At 43.6% G+C, this 21,731-nt stretch overlaps 1 protein-coding gene across 1 annotated transcript in view; it reads right to left on the bottom strand.

The window, feature by feature from the left end:
* LOC131378769 (uncharacterized) overlaps positions 1–21,731 on the bottom strand; it is a 53,144-nt gene that overhangs the window by 16,921 nt on the left and 14,492 nt on the right. Inside the window, exon 7 of the mRNA XM_058424153.1 lies at positions 4,699–4,846. Coding sequence (XP_058280136.1) covers positions 4,699–4,846 — 148 coding nt within the window. The remainder of the gene's footprint in view (positions 1–4,698; positions 4,847–21,731) is intronic.

The raw sequence follows: 21,731 nt of genomic DNA, 5'->3' as shown, positions 1-21,731 counted from the left end.
TTGAGGAAGATACCCTTTCTTTCTGAGATTTTCTAGGGTTTGTCCAATGGTTTTTAGATATTTTCTAGTGACTTCCTCTCCTTCCAGGTAGTCTTTAGAACTATAAGGAGATAACAAAAAGGGAAGCCCAAATAACATTTCATATGGTGACACTCCTAGATCTGCTCGTGGCTGTGTTCTGATTCGTAATAATGCTAGGGGTAAGCATTTAAGCCAATTTAGTTGAGTTTCTGCTATTAGTTTAGTTAGTACATTTTTAACGGTCTTGTTCATCCTTTCTACTCTGCCTGAGCTTTGGGGATGCCATGGGGTGTGTAACCTCCATTTTATCCCTAAGGCTTGTGTTACCTGTTGTAGAATTTGTACTGTGAAATGTGGCCCTCTATCTGAATCAATATTATTTATCAGCCCATACCGAGGGAGGATATCTTTTAATATTATTTTTGTTACTACTTCTGCTGTTTTCTTTTTTGTAGGGAATGCCTCTACCCAATGGGTAAGGTGATCTATGATCACTAGCAAGTGTTTGTAACCTTGAACAGGGGCCATCTCAGTAAAATCAATTTGCACATTCTGGAAGGGCCTTAAGGCTAGCTCCCTCCCTCCAGACTCAGTCTTCCTCATAACTTTTTGATTTATTTTCTGACATATTATACATCCTTGAGTAACTGCTTTTGCTAATTCGTGTACTCCAATACATAGATTTTCCCTTAGGAAATGGTCACATAACCCCTGGGTTCCCCAGTGGGTTAAATTATGTATTTCTGTAAGTATTTTTTGGGCTAGGGCTTTATTCAAGAATTTCTGTCTGTCAGCTGTTAACCATACTCCGTGTTCCCCCTGGTGTAATCCTAATTCTTTTATTGCTTTCTGCTCTTTTTCACTAAACTCCTACTCTATCTCTTCTTCTTTTCCTGATATTTTCTCAAATTTAAGGATTTTTACTGGTTCTCCTGGTTCTAAAGCTGCCTCTCTGGCTGTTTTATCAGCTAACTGGTGTCCCCTTATCTCGGGCATATTTCCTTTTTGATGCCCTTTTATGTGGTGTACTGCAATTTCTAATGGTTTTTGACTTTATTAATTCTGTGTGTATTAAGTTTTTCCCTTTTGAATTTAAATATCCCTGTCCTTCCCAAATCTTCCCAAATGTGTGCATGATACCAAAGGCATATCTAGAGTCTGTGTAAATGGTCCCTCAGTCACCTTTAAGTAAGTCCAGCCCTCTCTTTAGCACGTATATTTCACAGCACTGCGCTGACCAATTACTTGGTAACTTTCCCTTTTCTAAGACTTCCATTTTCTCTCCCTCAACCACAGAGTATCCGGATGTTCTTTTCCCTTCCACTACTCGGGATGACCCATCTATGAACAATACTCTCCCATATGGGAGGGGTGTGTCCTCTAGATCTTCTCTTACCTTCGTCTGCATATCAATGAGTTCTAGGCAATGGTGTTTTATCTCTTCGGTGGGCTTGCCAGAAAGAAATTGGGCTGGATTTAAGCTTTTTGATGTTGTTAGTTCTAGATTATCTGCATTTATTAGTATAATTTCATATTTTAGGATTCTAGAATCTGTGAGCCACTTTTGAGCTCTTTGGCTTAAAATTGTTTTCAAATCATGTGGAGTATGTATCTTTGTCTTTCCCTGTAATGTTAACTTTTGAGCCTCTTCTATCAAAATAGCTGCAGCGGCGACTGCGTGGAGGCAAGCTGGCCATCCCCTGGCCACTGGATCTAGTAGTTTTGATAGAAATGCCACAGGTTTTCTGTATCCCCCCCATTCTTGGGTTAAAATTCCATATGCTATCCCTTCCTCGGTGTTTACAAACAAATCAAACTCCTTTTTAAGATCTGGTAAGCTTAAAACTGGTGCTGAGGATAATTTCTCTTTTAGATCTTGTAGCTGCTTCTCGTCACTCTCTGTCCAATTCATTGGTTCCTGGTCTATTAATTTATCATAAAGAAATTTGACCCCTTGAGTGTACTTATCTATCCAGTGCTTGCAGTATCTGAACAGGCCTAGAAGTTTCCTTAAGTCTCTCTTAGTTTTTGGAGGTGATATAGATACTATTCCTGAAATTCTTGCAGGGCTTAACTTTTTACTCCCTTTTCTAATTATGTATCCTAAATAAGTGACTTCAGTTTCCATAAACTGTAGTTTATTTGAGATACTTTTAACCCCTTTTCTCCAAAAAAGTTGAAAAGTTGTATACTTATATCTTTAACTTCTTTCTCTGTCTCCTTTCTTCTTGATTTGGGTCTCACCGTGGGTAATCTCCAGGTGGCCCTAACCTATTTTCCCTTACCCAGATTCTGATACTTGCTGTTCTGACCATTCGTATTTCCTCAGGGGAGAACAAGATGTTTAATATAGAATTTAACTCTCCCCATGTATAAACATTGGGTCCAAGGAATTGGTCTAACTGTGTGGCAATACCTATGGGATCTTCAACTAAATTTCCTAGCTCTTTCTTAAATCCTCTTACCTCAGAGGCTGTTAATGGGGCATTTACAAATCCTACTCCTCCAACCACCCCTCCCATAAGCACTTCCCTGAGGGGAAAAAGTCTTTCTGGCTTTAAGGCTTTTGACCTGGTGTTACAATAGGGTCCCTCACTCTCATTATTAACTGGTAACACTGTCTGGGTCAGGGACTCCTGGGGATTTCCAGGAGAATGGGATGACTCACTGGAGTCTGTAGGGGTTTTGGTTAACTCCCAATTAGGGGGTGGCAGGGGAATTGCTGTAGGTGATGGGGAAGTAGTAAAATCTGTAGGAGGAGAAGCAGAGGATGGTACTGTGGGAAGAAGGGGGACTTGGGAAGAGGTTATGTTTTGGGAAACTGGGGGAGTTATAACTGGGGCAAAAGAACCATGACTTTGATTTGGGCTCGAGGAAGGTTTAATTGGGGTTGTTAAGGGATGGAGGGAGGAGGCTAATAATGACTGAGGAAGGAAGGTATTGGAAGGAGGTGACAAAGGGGCTGTTGGGAGAGTAGGGGGAGAAGGTATTAAGGATTGCAGAGGAGAGGTGTTAAGGAGGGGTGATGATGAAACTACTGGGGGAAGAGGAAGAGAGGGTTCTGAAGGAGTTTCAGTTTGACTCAGGGAAGTTAGTAGGGGAACTGGGACAGGATTTTGAGGGACTTAGGGCACTTCTGGGTAAACTGGAGGGGGTAAATGGTCGAGAGGGTCCCATCTTTTATTAGTTTCTTTTCTTTCTTCTTTCTCTTCCTTTCTTTCTCACTTTTCTTTTTCTTTTAATTTGCAGACTTTTGTATTCTCTCTGCTCATGGTTCTCTTTTGCCAGCAAGCAGCATAGGCTAACTGGTTTACATCTGGATCTTCTTGAGTTCTTAGGTACTGATTTAACTGATAGCACATCCACTCATCATGTGTTCCAAACCATGGCCACTCTCCTGGTAATTTTAATTTTGGCCAGACTTCTGTGCAATAAAACACCATTTTAACCTGATCTAGTCCTTTCGTGGTCTCTAAAGAATCCCATTTAGCTAAAAGTTGTTCTAAGGGACTACCAGGTAGAATGCTCTTCACTTTGTTATTTTCCTTTTGGGATTTTTTTCTTCTTACTAGTACATAGTCCCATTTTCCTTAGACTGAAAATTAAAATTTCAAAGGTGCCCTCTACTGACAGGCAACACAGGCTTTTAGGCAAAAAAAAATTCTTCAGCTTTTCTCACTCTACTTCAAATCTCTTGACTTAATTCTTGAACACTTCAACATAAAACTTCTAAACTTTATGCTTTTCTACTCTTTCCTACACTTTTGCTTTCATTCAGGGAACAAACTCTCTCTTTCTACTCACTTTCTCTAACCTTCTTCACTTTCTTGGACTCTCACACTTTACTCACACCAGAGGCTCAGACTCTCCTCTGACCCCTTGAGGTGGGTCCTAATGACCTCACCTCCTATGTACCCCCACGCCTTGCCTCACCCCTGAGACTCTGGACACGCTTTGCGGCGCACGACAGGGTCCCTAATACTGGCATCCCCTTCCGGGCCTCAGGGCCTTCCCACGCCTTAGCCCCCGCCGGGCCGGACACCTTCAGTCCGAACCCCGGACTAGACTGCCCTGTCACTAGTACCGTTCCCCTCTTCACTTTTTGAAACGGAGGTAAGAGGTCAAGACTCCGCACGGGTTACCTGGGGGGTATCCCTTCTTTGTTTCCAAGGATCAACCCGAGCAGGGCCTGACCCCTTTGCCTTCTACCAGGACTGGTTTGACTACTTCTCCCCAGTGAAGCAGCCTCGGCAAGAGGGATGAGTGCATGTGTGTAGGATGCCCGCCTTGCTCCAAGTTGACTCCCCACCGCGGTGTCGTCGGGCTATGGGTTTACGGCCTCCTCCCTGAGACCGCGGCAGCACACCCTCTCCGGTGCGTCTGGCTCAGTCCTGGGAAGCAGGGACTCTCATGAGCTCTTGACACCCACAGTGTCTGGGGACACCCCGTCAACCCTGGTACAATTTATCCGCCCCTCCAGGGATTCTAACACCTTCTAGGCTACTCTAGCCCTTATGGGGGGACCTGCCCCTAATGCGTGCCACTCACACTCTATTTTCCCCTGCATGCCCAGGGTAGGGGCCCTTCTGCCCCTAAGGAGACGCCTTACTCACTAGTTTCTTTCGCTTCCCCCTATTCCCGGCCGGCCCCCTCACAGGGGTCTCAGAACCGCTGTACCGAGGGGTCCACTCTTGCTTCGGGGGTCCGAGCTGCTGGCCCCCGCCTCATTCACTCCCACTCGCACACCTCCTTTACCCACCGCCGGAATGCTTACCCTCCAGCACTCCTCGTCATTGCTGGTCCCAGGCTGCTCCCGCTTGGCCAGCTGTCCCAGAGGTCCGAAGGGGCTGGCTGTCCTGTCTTCAGTCCTTCTTCAGGCGTGGCCAGATCCCGCGGAGGAGCCCCCAAAAATTGTTACGGAAAAAAAAGAAATCAAGTGTGACTGGGATACGCAAAGCAATCACACGTAGACAAGAAATTTCGCAGGGCAGAGTTGTTCCTCCAAGAGAGCTCAAGGCTGAGCCAAGGCGGAGAACAAGGTGGAGAGCCCTCTGCCTGTTTATTTCTTACTTTTTATACATTTGTGGGTCTGGCAGTGGATTGGCTTTTGGAGTTATCACCCCTTAGCCAAATGGCCAGACCAACCATCAGTTACAATTGTTTTCAGGTTAGAAATATGCAAACAAAGGACAGAGAATGAAAAACAAATGATTTGTTTATGTTACATATGTGGGAAAAAGGTAGAAACTGCTCCTAATATTGTACAGTAGCTAAAAGGTCTGACTCCATTTTTATGAAGAATCAAAAGGCTTTAAAAAACTCAGAAAAACCAGGGTGACAATCAAGGGCCAGGGGACTTGCTCCTTTTTATGCATTTATTAGAAGCCTGGCTCTGGGGGAGAGCTTGAGGAGCTGCGTGCATGCTCCTGGCTACTCTCCTTGGCAATGCGGAGGAGGAGGTACACACAGCTTCACTTCACAGCAAAGCTGGGACTCCCACACCCCTTGCGGGCTTTTTCCCCTTGCCGGGGAGTAGGTTTCGCTTCGTTCGTCAGGAGTCGTCCAGCGATGGGGAACTCCTCCTCAGGGATCAACGACTAAATAAAGCTGCTTCAGCGGACACCCCCACCCCTTGCACTAGCCTTAAGTGCGACTTCAGTCCTGGATTCTACTTTGGTTCTCTGCTTTAAGAGTCCCTCGTTCTTGAGTAGTTCCCAGAATTCCAGTGTTCTTTTTATTTGCATACTCAGATGCTATCCGACGAATGGGAGCAGAGATACAGGTAACAAAGTAAATTCTTAATTAACAAACAGAAGTAAACAAGATGAATAATCAATATTAAAACAGGAGTAAGGCAAATTCTTTAAACAGAACTTGCATTAACAATGGAATTACTTAACAATTAAGTAACTAAAACATAGATCATAATGGAATTACTTAACAATTAAGTAACTAAAACATAGATCATTTGAATAGAACTCGTTTATAACAATTGTTATGGGTTAACACAGTTTGGTTTTTAGTTAAAAAGGAATATGGAATATTGCCCTGTCAGGACCTTGGAATTGTTTTGGAAAGGGCAGGGACCTATCAGAAGCCATATCTTACTGGCATATGGTTTGACCACTGAGAAAGCTGAATGCGACTTTTGGTAATACCCATATAAAGCTGAGATGATGTTTCAGCCAGTCCGATTTCCTTCCTGCCTTGGAACACGTTACAGGGCCGGCCCCACTCTGCCGCGTGGCCTCTCGGGGCCAGGCCCCTGACCCCAGCCCCTTCCCTCTTCCCAGCTGTCAGCGAGGGGAAGGGGAGCTGCCGTTTATGTCTGCCGAGCCCCTGAGAGCAGCTCTGGGTATGTCTGGGCTGGTCCTGCTCCACTGCACGTCCCTCCTGGGCCTGCGCGTGGCCCAACTGGCCCCTGCCCAGGCCAGGCTTTTTCCAGAAGCCGCCGGGACTGGTGACTCCCGAGCTAGGGGAGGGGAAGAGCATATGCCCCTTCCTGGCCCAGACTGGATTTCCAGCAACTGTAAGGCACCCTGCTGCTGAGCTGCGGGGGCCGAGCACCACCCCCCCACCACCACCCCCCCCCCTCCGGAGACTCCCGGGCAGAGGAAGCCCAGTCTGCTCCAGAGACTATGCAGATAAGATCAAAGGCAGTTTTGCAGCTGGGCAAGTGGCCCTGCAGCAGCCAGAAACCAAAGACTCTACCCCCACCCAGTAAGGCCTGACCCTACCACCTTCGGTCACCGCCGGGAAGAACCATCATGCCCCCTGCACACCTGGGAGATGTTTCTTCTTTCTTTGATGGATGAGACTTAGAAAAGCACTGTCCCTTCCCTGAGTGGGAACAGACAAAGTGATTGAACTTCCTGTAAACAGACACAGCATGAAACTGAAGTCAGTGGAGAGAAAGAGTAAAGGTCCTAAGTGGGAGAAAGGACTGAGGAATTGCTTTGTTTGGCTGGACGTCTCTTGTGAAATGATGAAGAATGGACTAACTTTCTCTGTAATATATGAATGTTGTTTGGGGGGATGCATGGGTCTTAGAACAGAGGAAGAAAAGTGATATGAAGCCCTTTGCTCCTAGGGAAAAAAAAGGAGATCTCTGGTTCTTTAGATGATGATTTTGGAGATGGAAGAGAATCTTTGTTCTATACTAGAAGAGGCATCCTTAAACGGTACTCTAAAAAAGCAGACATGATCCATATTCAGTGTTGAGAAAGCTGCCAATGGGAGGGACTTCACAAAGGCAGGGTCCTGGGTGGCTGTCTTTGTGAGTGTTGAGACCCACAAGAGAACAGTTCTATTGTTGTCACTGGGGAATCTCCATGGAGATTCTAAGAGAGACTGCTCTCACAAAGAATATATGAGAGAATATTTTAAATTATGAAACTGACTGAAAATTACAGGTTTTGTCTCTTTACGTTCTTTGTGGGAAAGTAAAAGTAGTGGGGGAGGAAAAGTGTTTTGGAAGTTTCATTTTTGGATTCTTATTTTCTTCTTTTGCTGTGTGTTAGTAAAACTTTATTTTAACCTTTAAATTAGTCCTGTTTTGCTTTTTTTCTCCTAATCCTATCTCACAGCAGAGTAAACACTGAAACCATCACAAAATTGGTGCATTGGCCAGGAAGGGTCAAAATTGGTGAACATGGAACTGCTATACTCATGTTGCACATCTATGGAGAAGATACATGTTTGTGCTACTGCTGAGAGGTTCCATGAGATGAGCACTGAATCTGTCCTTGCATGCTCAGCTTGCCACCTGTGACAGTAAATGTTGCTGTGAAAACTCACCATATCAGCTTGTGCTGGCAGTTTTCTGACCAGCCCAGCCCTTTCCTGACTGTGAGAGTAGAACCTCTGAGCTTTCTGTGTTACCTCCCCAGGTAGTCTGCTCTTACCCTGTGTGACCCATTAGCCTGCTATATGCTCATTTTGACATACCGGACGGGTGCAAACACACCTGCTCTGTGCCCTTCATGGAGCGCTGCCACAATATACAATCCCTTCACCTCTTTGGGATATTTTCTCCCATCCTGAAATTCAACAGAGGTGAGGCAAGCAACTTGCTGGAAATGTATCTTAAATTCAGCTCAGTTTTGTAGTCCAAACTTCAGAACTAGTTCCAAAAGGACACATGCAAACAGTAAGGCTTGAACAAGTCAATAAAATTAATCTTATACATTGGTTATCTTATCTGAGGCTGTGTACAAAACAAGCATTATAACTATTAAAAACACGTAACAAAAATGCAGTTATTGGTCTGATTTAAACATAGACCATAAAGAAATATTTATCTAATAAATTGTTTTTGCAAGCATTCCCATTTTTGTGGCATTTCTTCAATATATTTTAGTAGTCCCAAGCTGCAGAGCCTAAATTCAGCTCAATATTGATTTTCAGCTGATAAGCTTCTTTCAATCTTCAGTAAATTAAAACTGTAAATTGTGGCTACAGTTACATAATGTGTTTATTATTTCTGAAATGCTCTACAGGACTTTTATATTCTAAAATGATAATCTTGTTTGAAAATATGGGGAAAAAAAGAGGAATTTCCAATAAATTCTCTTAAGAATAGTTCATTCTAAAGCACATTTTTCTTCATTTACTTGAAAACAGTTGTCCTAGGTTACAATGTAAGATGTGCCCAAAGTATGTATTCTATCACCATCTACATGAGCTGTTGAAACTAGGTTGGGCAGTGTTTCTCTTGCCCCCTCCCTCCAGACTGTCTTCTGTTAATGGCCCATCAATGCCTTCCTGCATGACTCATAGGTAACTCCCTCCGGGAGCTATCTCTGTTTAATAGGCAATCAAGGACCCATTACAAGACTGATAAAATGATATCAACCCATTGTGAAATGCTCCACCCAGGGGGAGGAGCCAAGCATTCCCACCTGGATATAATCTGGGATTTGGGACAGCACAGGCAGCCTTACCCACTGGATTCCCAGGGGACAAAAGCTACCAGACCTTTCTACGGGATAACTGCTTCAACAAGACCACTTCATCCGGACTGCTACCCCCACGGTTTCAGGTTGTATTCTGACTCTGTCAGTGATCTTTTGCACTATTGCATTCGTTTTAATTTATTTTATTTTACCTTTTTTTTTTTCTCTCCTATTAAATTGGGGTTTTTTGACTTAGAGTCTCTCGCTGGTTTTGCCTTCAAGCCAGCACAACAATACCTGAATTTTTTATTAAACAGATTTTGCTGTCTTTTCAAAATTTGCAGTCTACAATTTTCTTTTCTCCTCTAAACCTCTTGCTTTTTAAAATAAGTAATTAATACAAATGTATCTTCTACATGAGTAGGTAGCTGCAATTTGATGCTAAAGATTGTTATATATGCCCAACTGAAGGACACTGAAATTAAGCGACAATAAAAAAGAAGCCATTAAGAATTTTGAAGAAAATTGGAGTTTTGCCTGAATGCAGACAGGTACTGCAGAATTTACTATAGTGTCTCCCTATACTGAAAGTAGTTTTAGCATGTTAGACCCTGAATAAAAATAAAAGGTGAAAAATAGCATTTGTAAGCATAAAAATTTAAGAGTTAAAGTAAGAAAAGCAATGAGAAAAGTTAGTGAGAAAAGGAGATGCTAAAATAAGGTGGTCGTTTTAGAACTGCGGCAGTTCTAGAGGCAGACCTGCTTTTCTGCATTGCAAGTCTATATCTCACAACAAACACAGAAATTTTTGTCCCTTCTCAACAACAGTTTGCAGGGAGAGGAATATTCTCAACTGGGAATACTATATTAGACACATAACCCCAAATTATACAAATGGTAAAAAAATAGTGCAGCAGAGACACAATACTGAGATTCTCCTGCTTCCAGTGGCAGAGCAGGAGCAATATTGCCATGCAATTCCTGACTGTCCTTCAGTGCTGTGCTGCCCTGGGTGGGACCAAGTACTCTGACTTAGTAGTATAACTGTTAATGGGTTAGAGCATCCAGTTAATTATAGCTCAAGGAGAGGAAGCCAATGGGGTACCAGAGGAGAAACTGGGCTTATGACTATTGTAATGATTTTGAAATGTTTAGAAATATAGGATTTTCTGAAAGTTGCTGCAGCAATAGGATCAGTGGAAGAATGAGAAGGTTTCACAAAGTGGTCTTGATGAGATTCCTGTATGATACCTAAAATCTTGGCTTTTTAAAAAAAGTAAATATACATACTTTAACTCACCGTTCATGTTTTAAAAAAATCCAGTAATTTTATATGTGAATAATAAATCTTGGAATGAACAGTATTATAATGTATAAAGCTCAAATATGAATTGGCATGAAAATGTAAATGATACTGCTTGTTACATTACTTAGATATGTACATTTGTTGCAACAATCATTTAGCAGATAATCATCTTGCCATGGTTTTAATCTGTTGGTTGCTACAGGTTGAGATAATTTAGAAATGGATTTCCCCACTTTTTATTCAATTAAAGCATCTTTTTCCTTAGAAATTTAAAGTTGAATGTACATAGTAGAAATCTGCAAAAGCATTATTATTAAAATAAACCATAAATTATTACATATCTCTACACTGTATCTCCTTTGCAATCAGCATCAGACAATATTTTATTAATCTGTGTTTGATGGAGGCTTTTGGTTAATTGAGAATTATTAAGAATAGCTAAAGTAGCAAACCTTTATAAAGATATAAATGTTGTTTGGATTGACTTGATTTTTTTTCTGGACTTCTTACTGTGATATAAACTCTTACTTCAAAACAGCTGTTAAAAATCCTTTCAAATCAGTGTGTGCATTTACTCTAAGATACATTCTAAAAACAATGGGAAATAAGTGTGGCATTGGAATTTTGAGATAAGGAGTGTGAGAGGAAGAGAGTGGGAAGCAAGTAGAAAAGCACCAGTGATTAGAAAACCAAAAATGCCACCAAAAAAAAAAAAAACACTCTCAAACATAGACTGAAATACATTGGAATACAGGCTGTACAAAAGAATAATAATATAAGTAAATAAGGGGGGAAAAAAGACAATAAGAGCAAATTTAAGACCATAAAGAACTTTATGAGAGGACAAGAATTAGCATATCTTCAAATTAATAATATCAAATTAAACAAATGAAGATTTTGGGAATAACTTATTTCTGTTTGAATGTACAGAATTGAGCTAGAACTTGGGTCTGGAGCTGACCTGCAAGCCACATTTTTTAATTTTGTCATTGCTTGCACTTTACTAGTTGGCAATACTCCTTGTTATGTCTTAAGCTCTATGAAAGTCAATACAGTAACTATTTTGTGCAATGAAGATTCTTCTGTATACCTTCTTTAATTTTTACCAATTTATATATATTTTTTTGTGAGACTTGCAACACTTGTTTCAGAATCTAATTTTTCTGTAGTAGCCATCTTGTGGTTTTAGATTTCTCTGGCCCTTCTTTTTCTGACATTTTATGTGGTTCCTCAGCCAACTCCTCTCTGTTCCAGGTCACTTGAAAAGTATGTATTAAAAATATATGTTTGGCAACCAGGTTTTCCAAAGTTACTCAAACCTTGAATGATTTGGATTTCATGCATAATTTTATTTTAAAACTCTCTTTTTAAGCAAGAGCCATCCACATGTTCATGTTCCCTGCAGTCACCAAGGGTTACCTCCTTAGAATTCCCTAGGAAAATACAATTGCAAGTGTTGCCCAGGGCCCTCAAGATCTGCTGTTACAAATTTAGATGTGTTATACTGTTTATCTACTTGACTCACCATCTTTAAACATTTATGTACAGTTCCTCTGCTTGTTCCTTCAGACTCCAAACAACCCATGAAACTGCCCTTGATGGTGACCACCTCATTGTGCCTGTTTTTGTCCCATTATGCAGGAGGTTAACATATCTCTTCTATCGGATTAGCAGTGGTTTTGGGGTTAAACAGTGTGGCTGATCAAATCCATCCCTTTTAAAGCAGGATTTAAACAAGTCTATTGAATCTTGGTGGGGTTTTTTTAACAGAAAAATAAGGAAAACATGAAAGACAGGGTAAGACTTTCTCCTGTAGAAATGTAACTGCAAAAGTTGCGGATATCTCCATTTTGAAAGAGAAGAACAACAGCTGATAGAAATATTCACAGTAAAGTTCATGCGGAGACATCGTGATGTTGTCTCTTCCTCTGTGCTTTTTTCTTGGAAAAAAAAGTTCTGTTTTGAATATTAATTTTTAATTTTATTGGGTTTTGTGTTTTTTGTGTTTTTTTCACTAAGAAATTAAGCAGTACTTATATTTTTCAGCTTTATATAGGAAATGTAATTTTCTTCAATTTAAGGATGTATTTTACCTACTTTTTCCATTCATTCAAATGTTTATCCCCACTCCTTTATCCTCCCAAAATGTGAAATGCTCTAGAAACTCCACTGGAGAACTAGTTGTTAATTTTGCCAGAAGAAAGCTTAGAAATATTGGAATAGATGACAAAATTGATGAGGGGATGAATGAAGAGATGGAAGGACAGAAAGAATAGTAAAACAGTAATACTGTCTTTAACTTCAGAAAAGTTTAAAACCGAATATACAATCATGGGTAATTTTGTTTGTTTTTAGGTTGTTGGGGTTTTTTTCGGAATTATTTTCTTATATGTTAAAACTACTGTGCACATATTAAGCACATGTAAGTAAATAGAAAGGGAGAGCTCTGACATTGTATAGATGCAGAAACAAGGATGACTTTAGCAAAACAGATGAAGCAAGGGTTACAATTCCTACTTGCTTTTGCTGCAGACCTCTTGACTGAGGGCTGACACTGGGGTTAATACCCAAATGCTACCAAAGTGAACATATTGTGGGACAATTAAAAACATTTCTGTGCTATTGCTGACTGTTATCTCCTCAATGGTGCCGTTAGTTTCAGCTCCTGCACTCAGCAGTGGTATCATTTACAACAGCTGCTTCTGCTATTGACAGATGAAATTAAAATGCATATAAAAACATAAAAAAGAACAGACTTGCAGATTGTTCAGTGAGGATTGACATTACCTTGAGAAACTGTATTGATTTGCCATATTTATTTATAGGACTTCTTCCATGGCAAATTTTGATGGATATTTGGAGGAAGTGAGGAAAAAAACCCCACAGCTATGATTTACTTCAAAGACTCCAAGTCCCCAAACTTTTTTTTTTTTTTTCCTGTCTGCTTCTGAGCAGCAAAACCTGCTACCCTATTAAGAATTATGAGCCCCAAATTTACACAGAGAAAGCTTATTCTACAAATAATTGTATGTATGAAAATGGCTATTTCTCAGACTTCCTGAATATGCATATAGTTGGCATTCATACCCTTTTCTGTTACTTTTTACCTGTCTCTACTTAGTGCCAGAGACCTTTGCTCTACTATTCTCTACCTCTTCCTCATCTGACATGTAGAATAGCAAATGGAGCTAAATGTGCTCAGAGAACAAACTCACTATTACGTAACTAATGTTTAAACTCCTATTAACTTTCAAGGTAAAGAAAATTCAGCATGAAATTACTCAAAGTAGGCTGTCAAAAATTTCATTTGCAAAAGCCATTTTTTTGTAATCCTGGCATAGTGTTATTGCTATTATTACATAAACAAATAAATATATTTTAAAGGCTGATTAGATTTTGGCATAAATATTGTTTTAATAGCATGGTGGCAGAGAAAAAAATATATACATGTTTATAAATAGCAACCATTTGCAATGGAGACAGTAATACCAGACTGCAGACAGTATTACCTTGGTGTTAAATAGGATCTTTATGAGTTCAGTCTCATTATCTTAACAATTTCAGAGGGAACAAGAATATTGATGAGACAAGATAAGACTTGTGGTGCCTTACAGCTGAAATAGTGAAGATATTTCATCACTAAAGTAGTGTCCCTAACTGTATCTCAATCTATGAAAATTATTACTATGTAAGAGTTCAAATGAAACGTATTAAAAAGTTTATTCTTGAAGCTAAGCTGATCTCATTCATTGAAGTCATGGCTCTAAACATTCCTAACCAAAACAGCTTAAGACACTTCTTCCCCACTTGGTGAGACACTGGTGTAGGGCTGTGTCAATCTCTGGGGTACCAGCAGGGGAAGGACAGGGATCTGTTGGAGCCAGTCCAGAGGAGCCCACCAAGATGATCAGAGGGGTGGACCACCTCTGCTATGTGGAAAGGCTTAAAGAACTGGAACTATTCAGGCTGGAAAAGAGAATGTTTTGGGGCACCCTAATTGTTCCTTTCAGGTACCTGAAGGGAGCCTCCAAGAAAGATGGATAAACTATTCAAAAGGGTCTGGAGTGACAGGACTAGGGAGAATGGTTTCAAAATAAGAGTAGGTTTAGGTTGGATATTAGGAAGAATTTCTTCTCAACAAGAGTGGTCAGGCACTGGAACAGCCTTCGAAGAGAAGTTGTGTCTGCCCCATCCCTGTAAGTGTTCAAGACCAGATTGGCTGGAACCCTAAGCAACCTGGTCTAGTAGGAGGTGTCCCTGCCCATGGCAGGTGGTTTGGAATGAGATGATCTTTAGGGTCCCTTCTAATTGAAACCATTCTACCATAACTCATCACATTTCTATCAAACAATAGACAGATGAGACAAATACCATAAAAATCAACGTATGTGTTGTAAGAATATGAAACCTCTCTTTCCAGGAAGAATACTTGAGGAGTACCACCTTTTCATCAAATATGCTATTGCGCATCAGTGCAAGGATTGAAAGATGTGCACAAATAAATAACAGCTTAGACACTTTTGTACATTAAAGTCCTTGGAAGTGTGGCCCTACCATGGCCCTTTTCAGGAAATATATAATTTATATCAGTTAGTGCTATATACACTGGAGTGTATTTGAGTTATGTATTTTTATATAAATTTATAGATTTTTAAAAAATCATTTGAAATGTCAGTGTTTTATATTACCAGGTATTTCATTGTCCTAGGTTACAATGTAAGATGTGCCCAAAGTGTGTATTCTATCACCATCTACATGAGCTGTTGAAACTAGGTTGGGCAGTGTTTCTCTTGCCCCCTCCCTCCAGACTGTCTTCTGTTAATGGCCCATCAATGCCTTCCTGCATGACTCATAGGTAACTCCCTCCCAGAGCTATGTCTGTTTAACGGGCAATCGAGGACCCATTACAAGACTGATAAAATCATATCAGCCCATTGTGAGATGCTCCGCCCAGGGGGAGGAGCCAAGCATTCCCACCTGGATATAATCTGGGATTTGGGACAGCACAGGCAGCCTTACCCACTGGATTCCCAGGGGACAAGAGCTACCAGACCTTTCTACGGGATAACTGCTTCAACAAGACGACTTCATCTGGACTGCTACTACCACGGTTTCAGGTTGTATTCTGACTCTGTCAGTGATCTTTTGTACTATTGCATTTGTTTTATTTTATTTTATTTTACTGGGTTTTTTTCTCTCCTATTAAATTGTTTTTTTCTGCCTTGCAGTCTCTCACTGGTTTTGCCTTCAAACCAGCACATATATTTTGGCGCTGTTGGGGGTTAAGTTTTCCTGTGGAATTTTCCCCCCCACAGGTTGCTAGGAGACTAATTACTGATAGTTAAAGAGTGCTTAACCCGGACAAATGGAGTTGATTATTTAGTTTAGGGGGAGGAAAAGGCTTCCGGAAGCGGAGGGTGGAGGTTCTTTTTTCGGCTCTCGGTTTTCCGGGGAGGATGGTCGAGTGACTGGTAGCTGCGTGGATTCCACGGTTAAGGGAGGGGTTAGGTCCTGAGAATTCTATCATCTGTTGGAGTGCCCAGGAATTTGGAGTTTTTTCGCCTGCCCTGCTAGATTTTGGGTCAGCCCAGGTCCAGCCGCTGCAGCTTCTCCAGCACTGCTCATTTTGCCTGCCAGGACACCCCCCTGCTTGCTGGGGACAACCCACCATTTCCAGCCATCAGCGCCGGAGTTTCCACCGTTTCGGTTTGGTGCTCTCAGAGTGCCAAGAGGTCAGACTGCCCGGGGCTTGTGAGACAAAGCCCCTCAGGGTTCTTGGTCCTGTTTTACTATTATTATAATTGCTGTTGTTGTTTGTCTGTCCTGTTGTATTTACTAGTAAAGGACTGTTATTCCTTTCCCCATAGTTCTAACTGAAAAGTTTTTTTTAATCTTCCAAATTATAATAACATGGAGGGAAGGATTTGAATTCCTCATTCCTAGAGAGGCCTGTCTCTCCCTAGCAGATACCTGTATTTTCAAACCAAGACAGAATTTGGCGTCCAACATGGGGCATGAGAGCATTGAGAGAAAAAGGAAAAACAGTTCTTAAGTGCCTACATTGTACTGGATATCATGTGGTCTGGCTTAACCTGGTTTGGGTGGCATGTGGTGGTGGCCATATTTCTCCCTTTTGCAGGCCCTTATCTAAACATAGGCCCTGTAACTAAGGCTACGGTGGCTGTCATCCAGTTTGCTATATGGGTTAACAAGGTGAGGAAATCGTGGATTTTTAATTTCCTCTGGAAGGCAGGCACATGGATTCAGGGCTATCATACACTAACAGTGTGTTTCTGGGGTTACTTTAACAACGGTACCTACTGTGAAGAAATGTCACTGGAGGAAATTTTTTCACAGCCCTTCACCCAGCTCTTTGGGTCTACCTCACCAGACTTTGAAGGGTTCACATCTCTGAATGTTACTGATATCATACAGTGGCTGGTGTTGTTGGTATGCCTGTTCTGTTTAGCATTTAGAGATAAGGGGAGACTGACCTGGATAACCACCCTGATACCTACCCTAGAAAATAAGGATACTGCCCCACAGCCTGACCCTGCCCCACAGCCTGCCTCAGGAATAAACCACCCAGATTGGGTGAAGGAGATAAGTGAGATGCTGAGGGAATGCATTTCCCCTGTAGTAGCCTCATTAGCCCCAGCTGGTGGGAAACCCTCCCCCTGCCCCAACAAAGGAGAGTCTGATGGTGCAGCAGCGGAACCCACAGACATTACAACCGTCCAGGTTCCAGCTGAACCACAGGGGCAGCCACAGCCAGCAGCAGTTGCCCCTGTGGAAACAAAGCTGAAATCAGAGCACCCAGGCAACAAAGATAAGAAAAGAGGGCCCTCACAACCCGCAGGGGAGTCAGAGGTTGTGATCATCCCTGAGTCCCTGACATATGAAAGTCTCTGTAATCTGCAAAAAGATATTGCACAACAGGGACGTGAGGCTTTTACAACCTGGTTTCTTCAGGTCTGGGACCTTATAGGTACAGGCGTGCAAATAGATAGTGGTGAAGCAAGGAATTTTGGACCCTTGACCCAGGACTCAGGTGTGAATCAGGTATTCGTAAGGGAGCCAGGGCCCCTTTCCCTTTGGGAGCGACTTTTAATGAGTGTACGGGAGAGGTTTGTCCACAGAGACAGAATGCAGGAGCACCATCATAGAATGCGCTGGAAGACCCTTGAGGAGGGGATCCAACAGCTGAGAGAAGTGGCAGTATTGGAGGTACTCTTTGGGAGAGGTGGACAGCATGATAATGACCCCAACAAAGTCAGGTGCACAGGGCAGATGCTGTGGAATCTGGCAGCTCCAGGACCATCTCAATACACCACATTCACTGCAACAATTCATCCTGATAACAACCAAGAGACAGTGGGTTCTGTTGCCAACAAGCTCCGAAATTACAAAAGTATGATCAGTAGCTCAATGCAGGCTCAGGTCTCTGCCGTGGCTAAGGAACTCAGAGAGGAGATGAGGAGGAACAATTCCCATGTGGCACCAGTGCGAGTTACAGGCCCCAGAGTCAGAGCTCAATGGCCCCCAGCTAGAGAGAGAGGGTACACCCCACAAGCTGACCTGTTGTTCTTTCTGCATGACCATGGGGAAGACATGGGAAGGTGGGATGGGAAACCCACTTCTGCCCTGGCAGCACGGGTGCATGAGCTCAAGGAGAGAAACTCTGGCAGTGCAAGAATTGTTTTATTAGGTTTTTATAAGAAGTTTTATGTTATAGTTCATTTCACTGTATCCCCAGTTCTGTAACCCTTTTGAGCTTTCTGTATAATAAGGTGTTTTGTGTCAGTCCTCCCACCCCTCACCTGACCTGGACCATCCCCTCTGCCCTGCCTCACTCTGGAACAACCTGCCTATCACTTTGGCGCCCCTCCCAAGATTGAGAAATCATATGGAGAGGGCTTCAGGTAATAGGTCACCTGGAGGGAATTCCTTTCCTCTGGGGATGGTTGGTCAGAGGCTTGGAGGGGGACACCCCCTTGTTGCCCCCTGAATCCCCTGATTCATTGCCTTGTTGTAACCTCCCCTGAGCCCCTCTCCCAGTTATAAGGTGGAGGAGAGAGATTCAAACTCTCTCTGGCCTCTCTCTGGACTGTGGTTTTGGGCTAGCTGTGGTGCTACCACAGTTAGGCCTGAATAAAGATCTTTTAACCTGCTAAGCTGAGAGCCATCCTTTTCTACTGCCACTGCTGTCATGACACTATTTAGTCCAGCTGCTGCTGAGAAGCCGAGCCAGCAGGTAAAGATAACCTGCGTTCTATCCAAACTGGGAACATCTTGTAGCTGTGCAGATCAGAGCCAGCCAGAGACCGGCACCCGCCCAGTGCGGAGATAGAGCACAGCTACAAGAAACACTAACCGAGGAGGTCCCACTATGATGAAGGCAGCCTCAGCATCCCATGACCAAGCTGCCAGGTATTATAGAAGTAAGGATGATATGTCAGATCCCTGTGAAGGAACCTCTACCATGTATGGCCAGGAAGGGAATAATGACCACTGCTAGAGGGGCCCTGGCCTCTAGCCAGGGAGAGGTACAGGAAAACCAGGTCTATTGGACGGTGTGGATCCGATGGCCTGGCACATCAGAGCCACAGGAATATGAAGCTTTAGTTGATACTGGTTTGCAGTGTACACTGATACCATCGGAATATGTGGGGACAGAACCTATTTCCATTGCCGGGGTGATGGGGGGATCACAGGAATTGACTGTGCTGGAAGCCGAGGTCAGCCTGACTGGGGAGGAGTGGCAGAAACCTCCAATTGTGACTGGCCCAGGGGCCCCGCTTATTTTAGGCATGGACTTATTCCAGAATGGCTATTACAAAGAGCCTAAGGGACTCAGGTGGGCTTTTGGAATAGCAGCTGTGGAGGCAGAGGGCATTAAGAAATTGAATAGCTTGCCTGGACTTTTGGAGAACCCATCTGCAGTGGGACTCCTAAAGGTAGAAGAGCAACGAGTTCCAGTTGCCACCTCGACAGTGCACTGCTGACAGTATCGGACAAATCGAGATGCCGTGATCCCCATCCACAAGATGATCCGTGAGCTGGAGAACCAAGGGATAGTCAGCAAAACCCAATTACCCTTCAACAGCCCCATCTGGCCTGTGCGCAAGTCTGACGGAGAATGGAGATAAACTGTGGACTACCGTGCCTTGAACGAAGTGACTCCACCATTGAGTACTGCTGTGTTGGACATGCTGGAACTCCAGTACGAGCTGGAGTCCAAGGCATCAAAATGGTACGCCACAATTAACATTGGTAATGCATTTTTCTCCATTCCTCTGGCTGCAGAATGCAGGCCTCAGTTTGCTTTCACCTGGAGGGGCGTGCAGTACACCTGGAACCGACTGCCCCAGGGGTGGAAACACAGCCCCACCATCTGCCATGGACTGATCCAGGCTGCACTGAAAAAGGGTGAGGCTCCGGACCACCTACAGTATATTGATGACATCATTGTGTGGGGGAACAGGGCAATGGAGGTGTTTGAGAAAGGAGAGAAGATCATCCAGATTCTCCTGAAAGCTGGTTTTGCCTCAAGCAGAGCAAGGTCAAGGGACTTGTCTGAGAGATCCAGTTCCAGAGAGTAAAGCAGCAAGATGGACAGCAGCAGATTCCCGCTGAGGTCATCAATAAGATCACCGCAATGTCCCCACCGACCAGCAAGAAGGAAACACAAGCTTTCCTAGGTGCCATAGGTTTCTGGAGGATGCACATTCCTGAGTACAGCCAGATTGTGAGCCCTCTCTACCTGGTTACCCACAAGAAGAATGATTTCCACTGGGGCCCTGAACAGCAACAAGCCTTTGCCCAGATCAAGCAGGAGATAGCTCATGCCGTAGCCCTTGGCCCTGTCAGGACGGGACCAGAGATGAAGAACGTGCTCTACTCAGCAGCCGGGAACAATGGCCTGTCCTGGAGCCTTTGGCAGAAGGTGCCTGGGGAGACTCGGGGCTGACCACTGGGATTCTGGAGCCGAAGCTACAGAGGATCCGAAGCCAACTACACTCCAACAGAGAAGGAAATCTTGGCTGCCTAGGAAGGAGTTCAAGCTGCCTCAGAGGTGATTGGCACAGAAGCACAACTCCTGCTGGCACCTCGACTACCAGTGTTGGGGTGGATGTTTAAAGGCAAGGTTCCCTCCACCCATCATGCCACCAACGCCACATGGAGCAAATGGATTGCCCTTAGCACTCAGCGCGCCTGCACTGGAAACCCAAATCGCCCTGGGATTTTGGAGATAATTAAAAACTAGCCAGAAGGTGAAACCTTTGGTCTCACAGATGAAAAGGAGCAGGAACAAGTGACATGTGCCGAAAAGGGTCCACCATACAACCAACTGCCAGCAGAAGAAACACACAATGCTCTTTTCACTGACGGTTCTTGCCGCATTGTAAGGATGAACTGGAAGTGGAAAGCAGCCATATGGAGCCCCACACGACAGGTTGCACAAGCCACTGAAGGAGAAGGTGGGTCAAGCCAACTTGCTGAACTCAAAGCTGTTCAACTGGCCCTGGACATTGCTGGAAGAGAGAAGTGGCCAAAGATCTACCTCTATACTGACTCGTGGATGGTAGCCAATGCTCTGTGGGGTTGGCTGGACAGGTGGAAAAAGGCCAATTGGCAGCATAGGGGAAAACCAATCTGGGCTGCAGATGAGTGGAAGGACATTGCCACTTGGGTAGAGAAGCTACCTGTGAAAGTCCGTCATGTAGATGCTCATGTCCCCAACAGTCGGGCTAATGAGGAGCACCGAAACAACAAGCAGGTAGATCAAGCTGCAAAGATAAAGGTGTCAAAGATAGACTTAGATTGGCAACACAAGGGCGAGTTGTTCCTAGCTCGATGGGCCCATGATGCCTCAGGTCATCAGGGCAGAGATGCCACCTATAAGTGGGCACAAGACCGATGGGTGGATCTAACCATGGATTGTATTTCTCAGGTTATCCATGACTGTGAGACGTGTGCTGCAATCAAGCAAGCCAAACGGGTGAAGCCCCTATGGTATGGCGGGCGATGGTCCAAGTATAAGTATGGGGAAGCCTGGCAGATTGACTACATCACCCTTCCCCAAACCTGCCAAGGCAAGCGCTATGTGCTGACCATGGTAGAAGCCACCACTGGATGGTTGGAGACCTACCCTGTGCCCCACGCTCCTGCCCAGAACACCATCCCGGGCCTTGAAAAGCAAGTCCTGTGGAGACATGGTACCCCTGAGAGGATTGAGTCTGACAACGGGACTCATTTCAAGAACAGCCTTATAAACACCTAGGCTAGAGAACATGGCAATGAGTGGGTGTACCATATTCCTTATCATGCGCCAGCAGCTGGGAAAGTTGAACAGTGCAATAGCCTGCTTAAAACCACCTTGAATGCAGTGGGTGGGAAGTACTTTCAAGAACTGGGAGATTAATTTAGCAAAGGCCACCTGGTTAGTGAACACTCGAGGTTCCACCAACCGAGCAAGCCCCGCCCAATCTGAGCCCGTGAGAACAAGT

The sequence above is a fragment of the Hirundo rustica genome, chromosome 2 (assembly GCF_015227805.2).
Source record: "Hirundo rustica isolate bHirRus1 chromosome 2, bHirRus1.pri.v3, whole genome shotgun sequence".
NCBI classification, from domain to species: Eukaryota; Metazoa; Chordata; class Aves; order Passeriformes; family Hirundinidae; genus Hirundo; species Hirundo rustica.
Note: the sequence above shows the minus strand (reverse complement) of the source record. Positions and strands in the feature narration are given on the sequence as shown.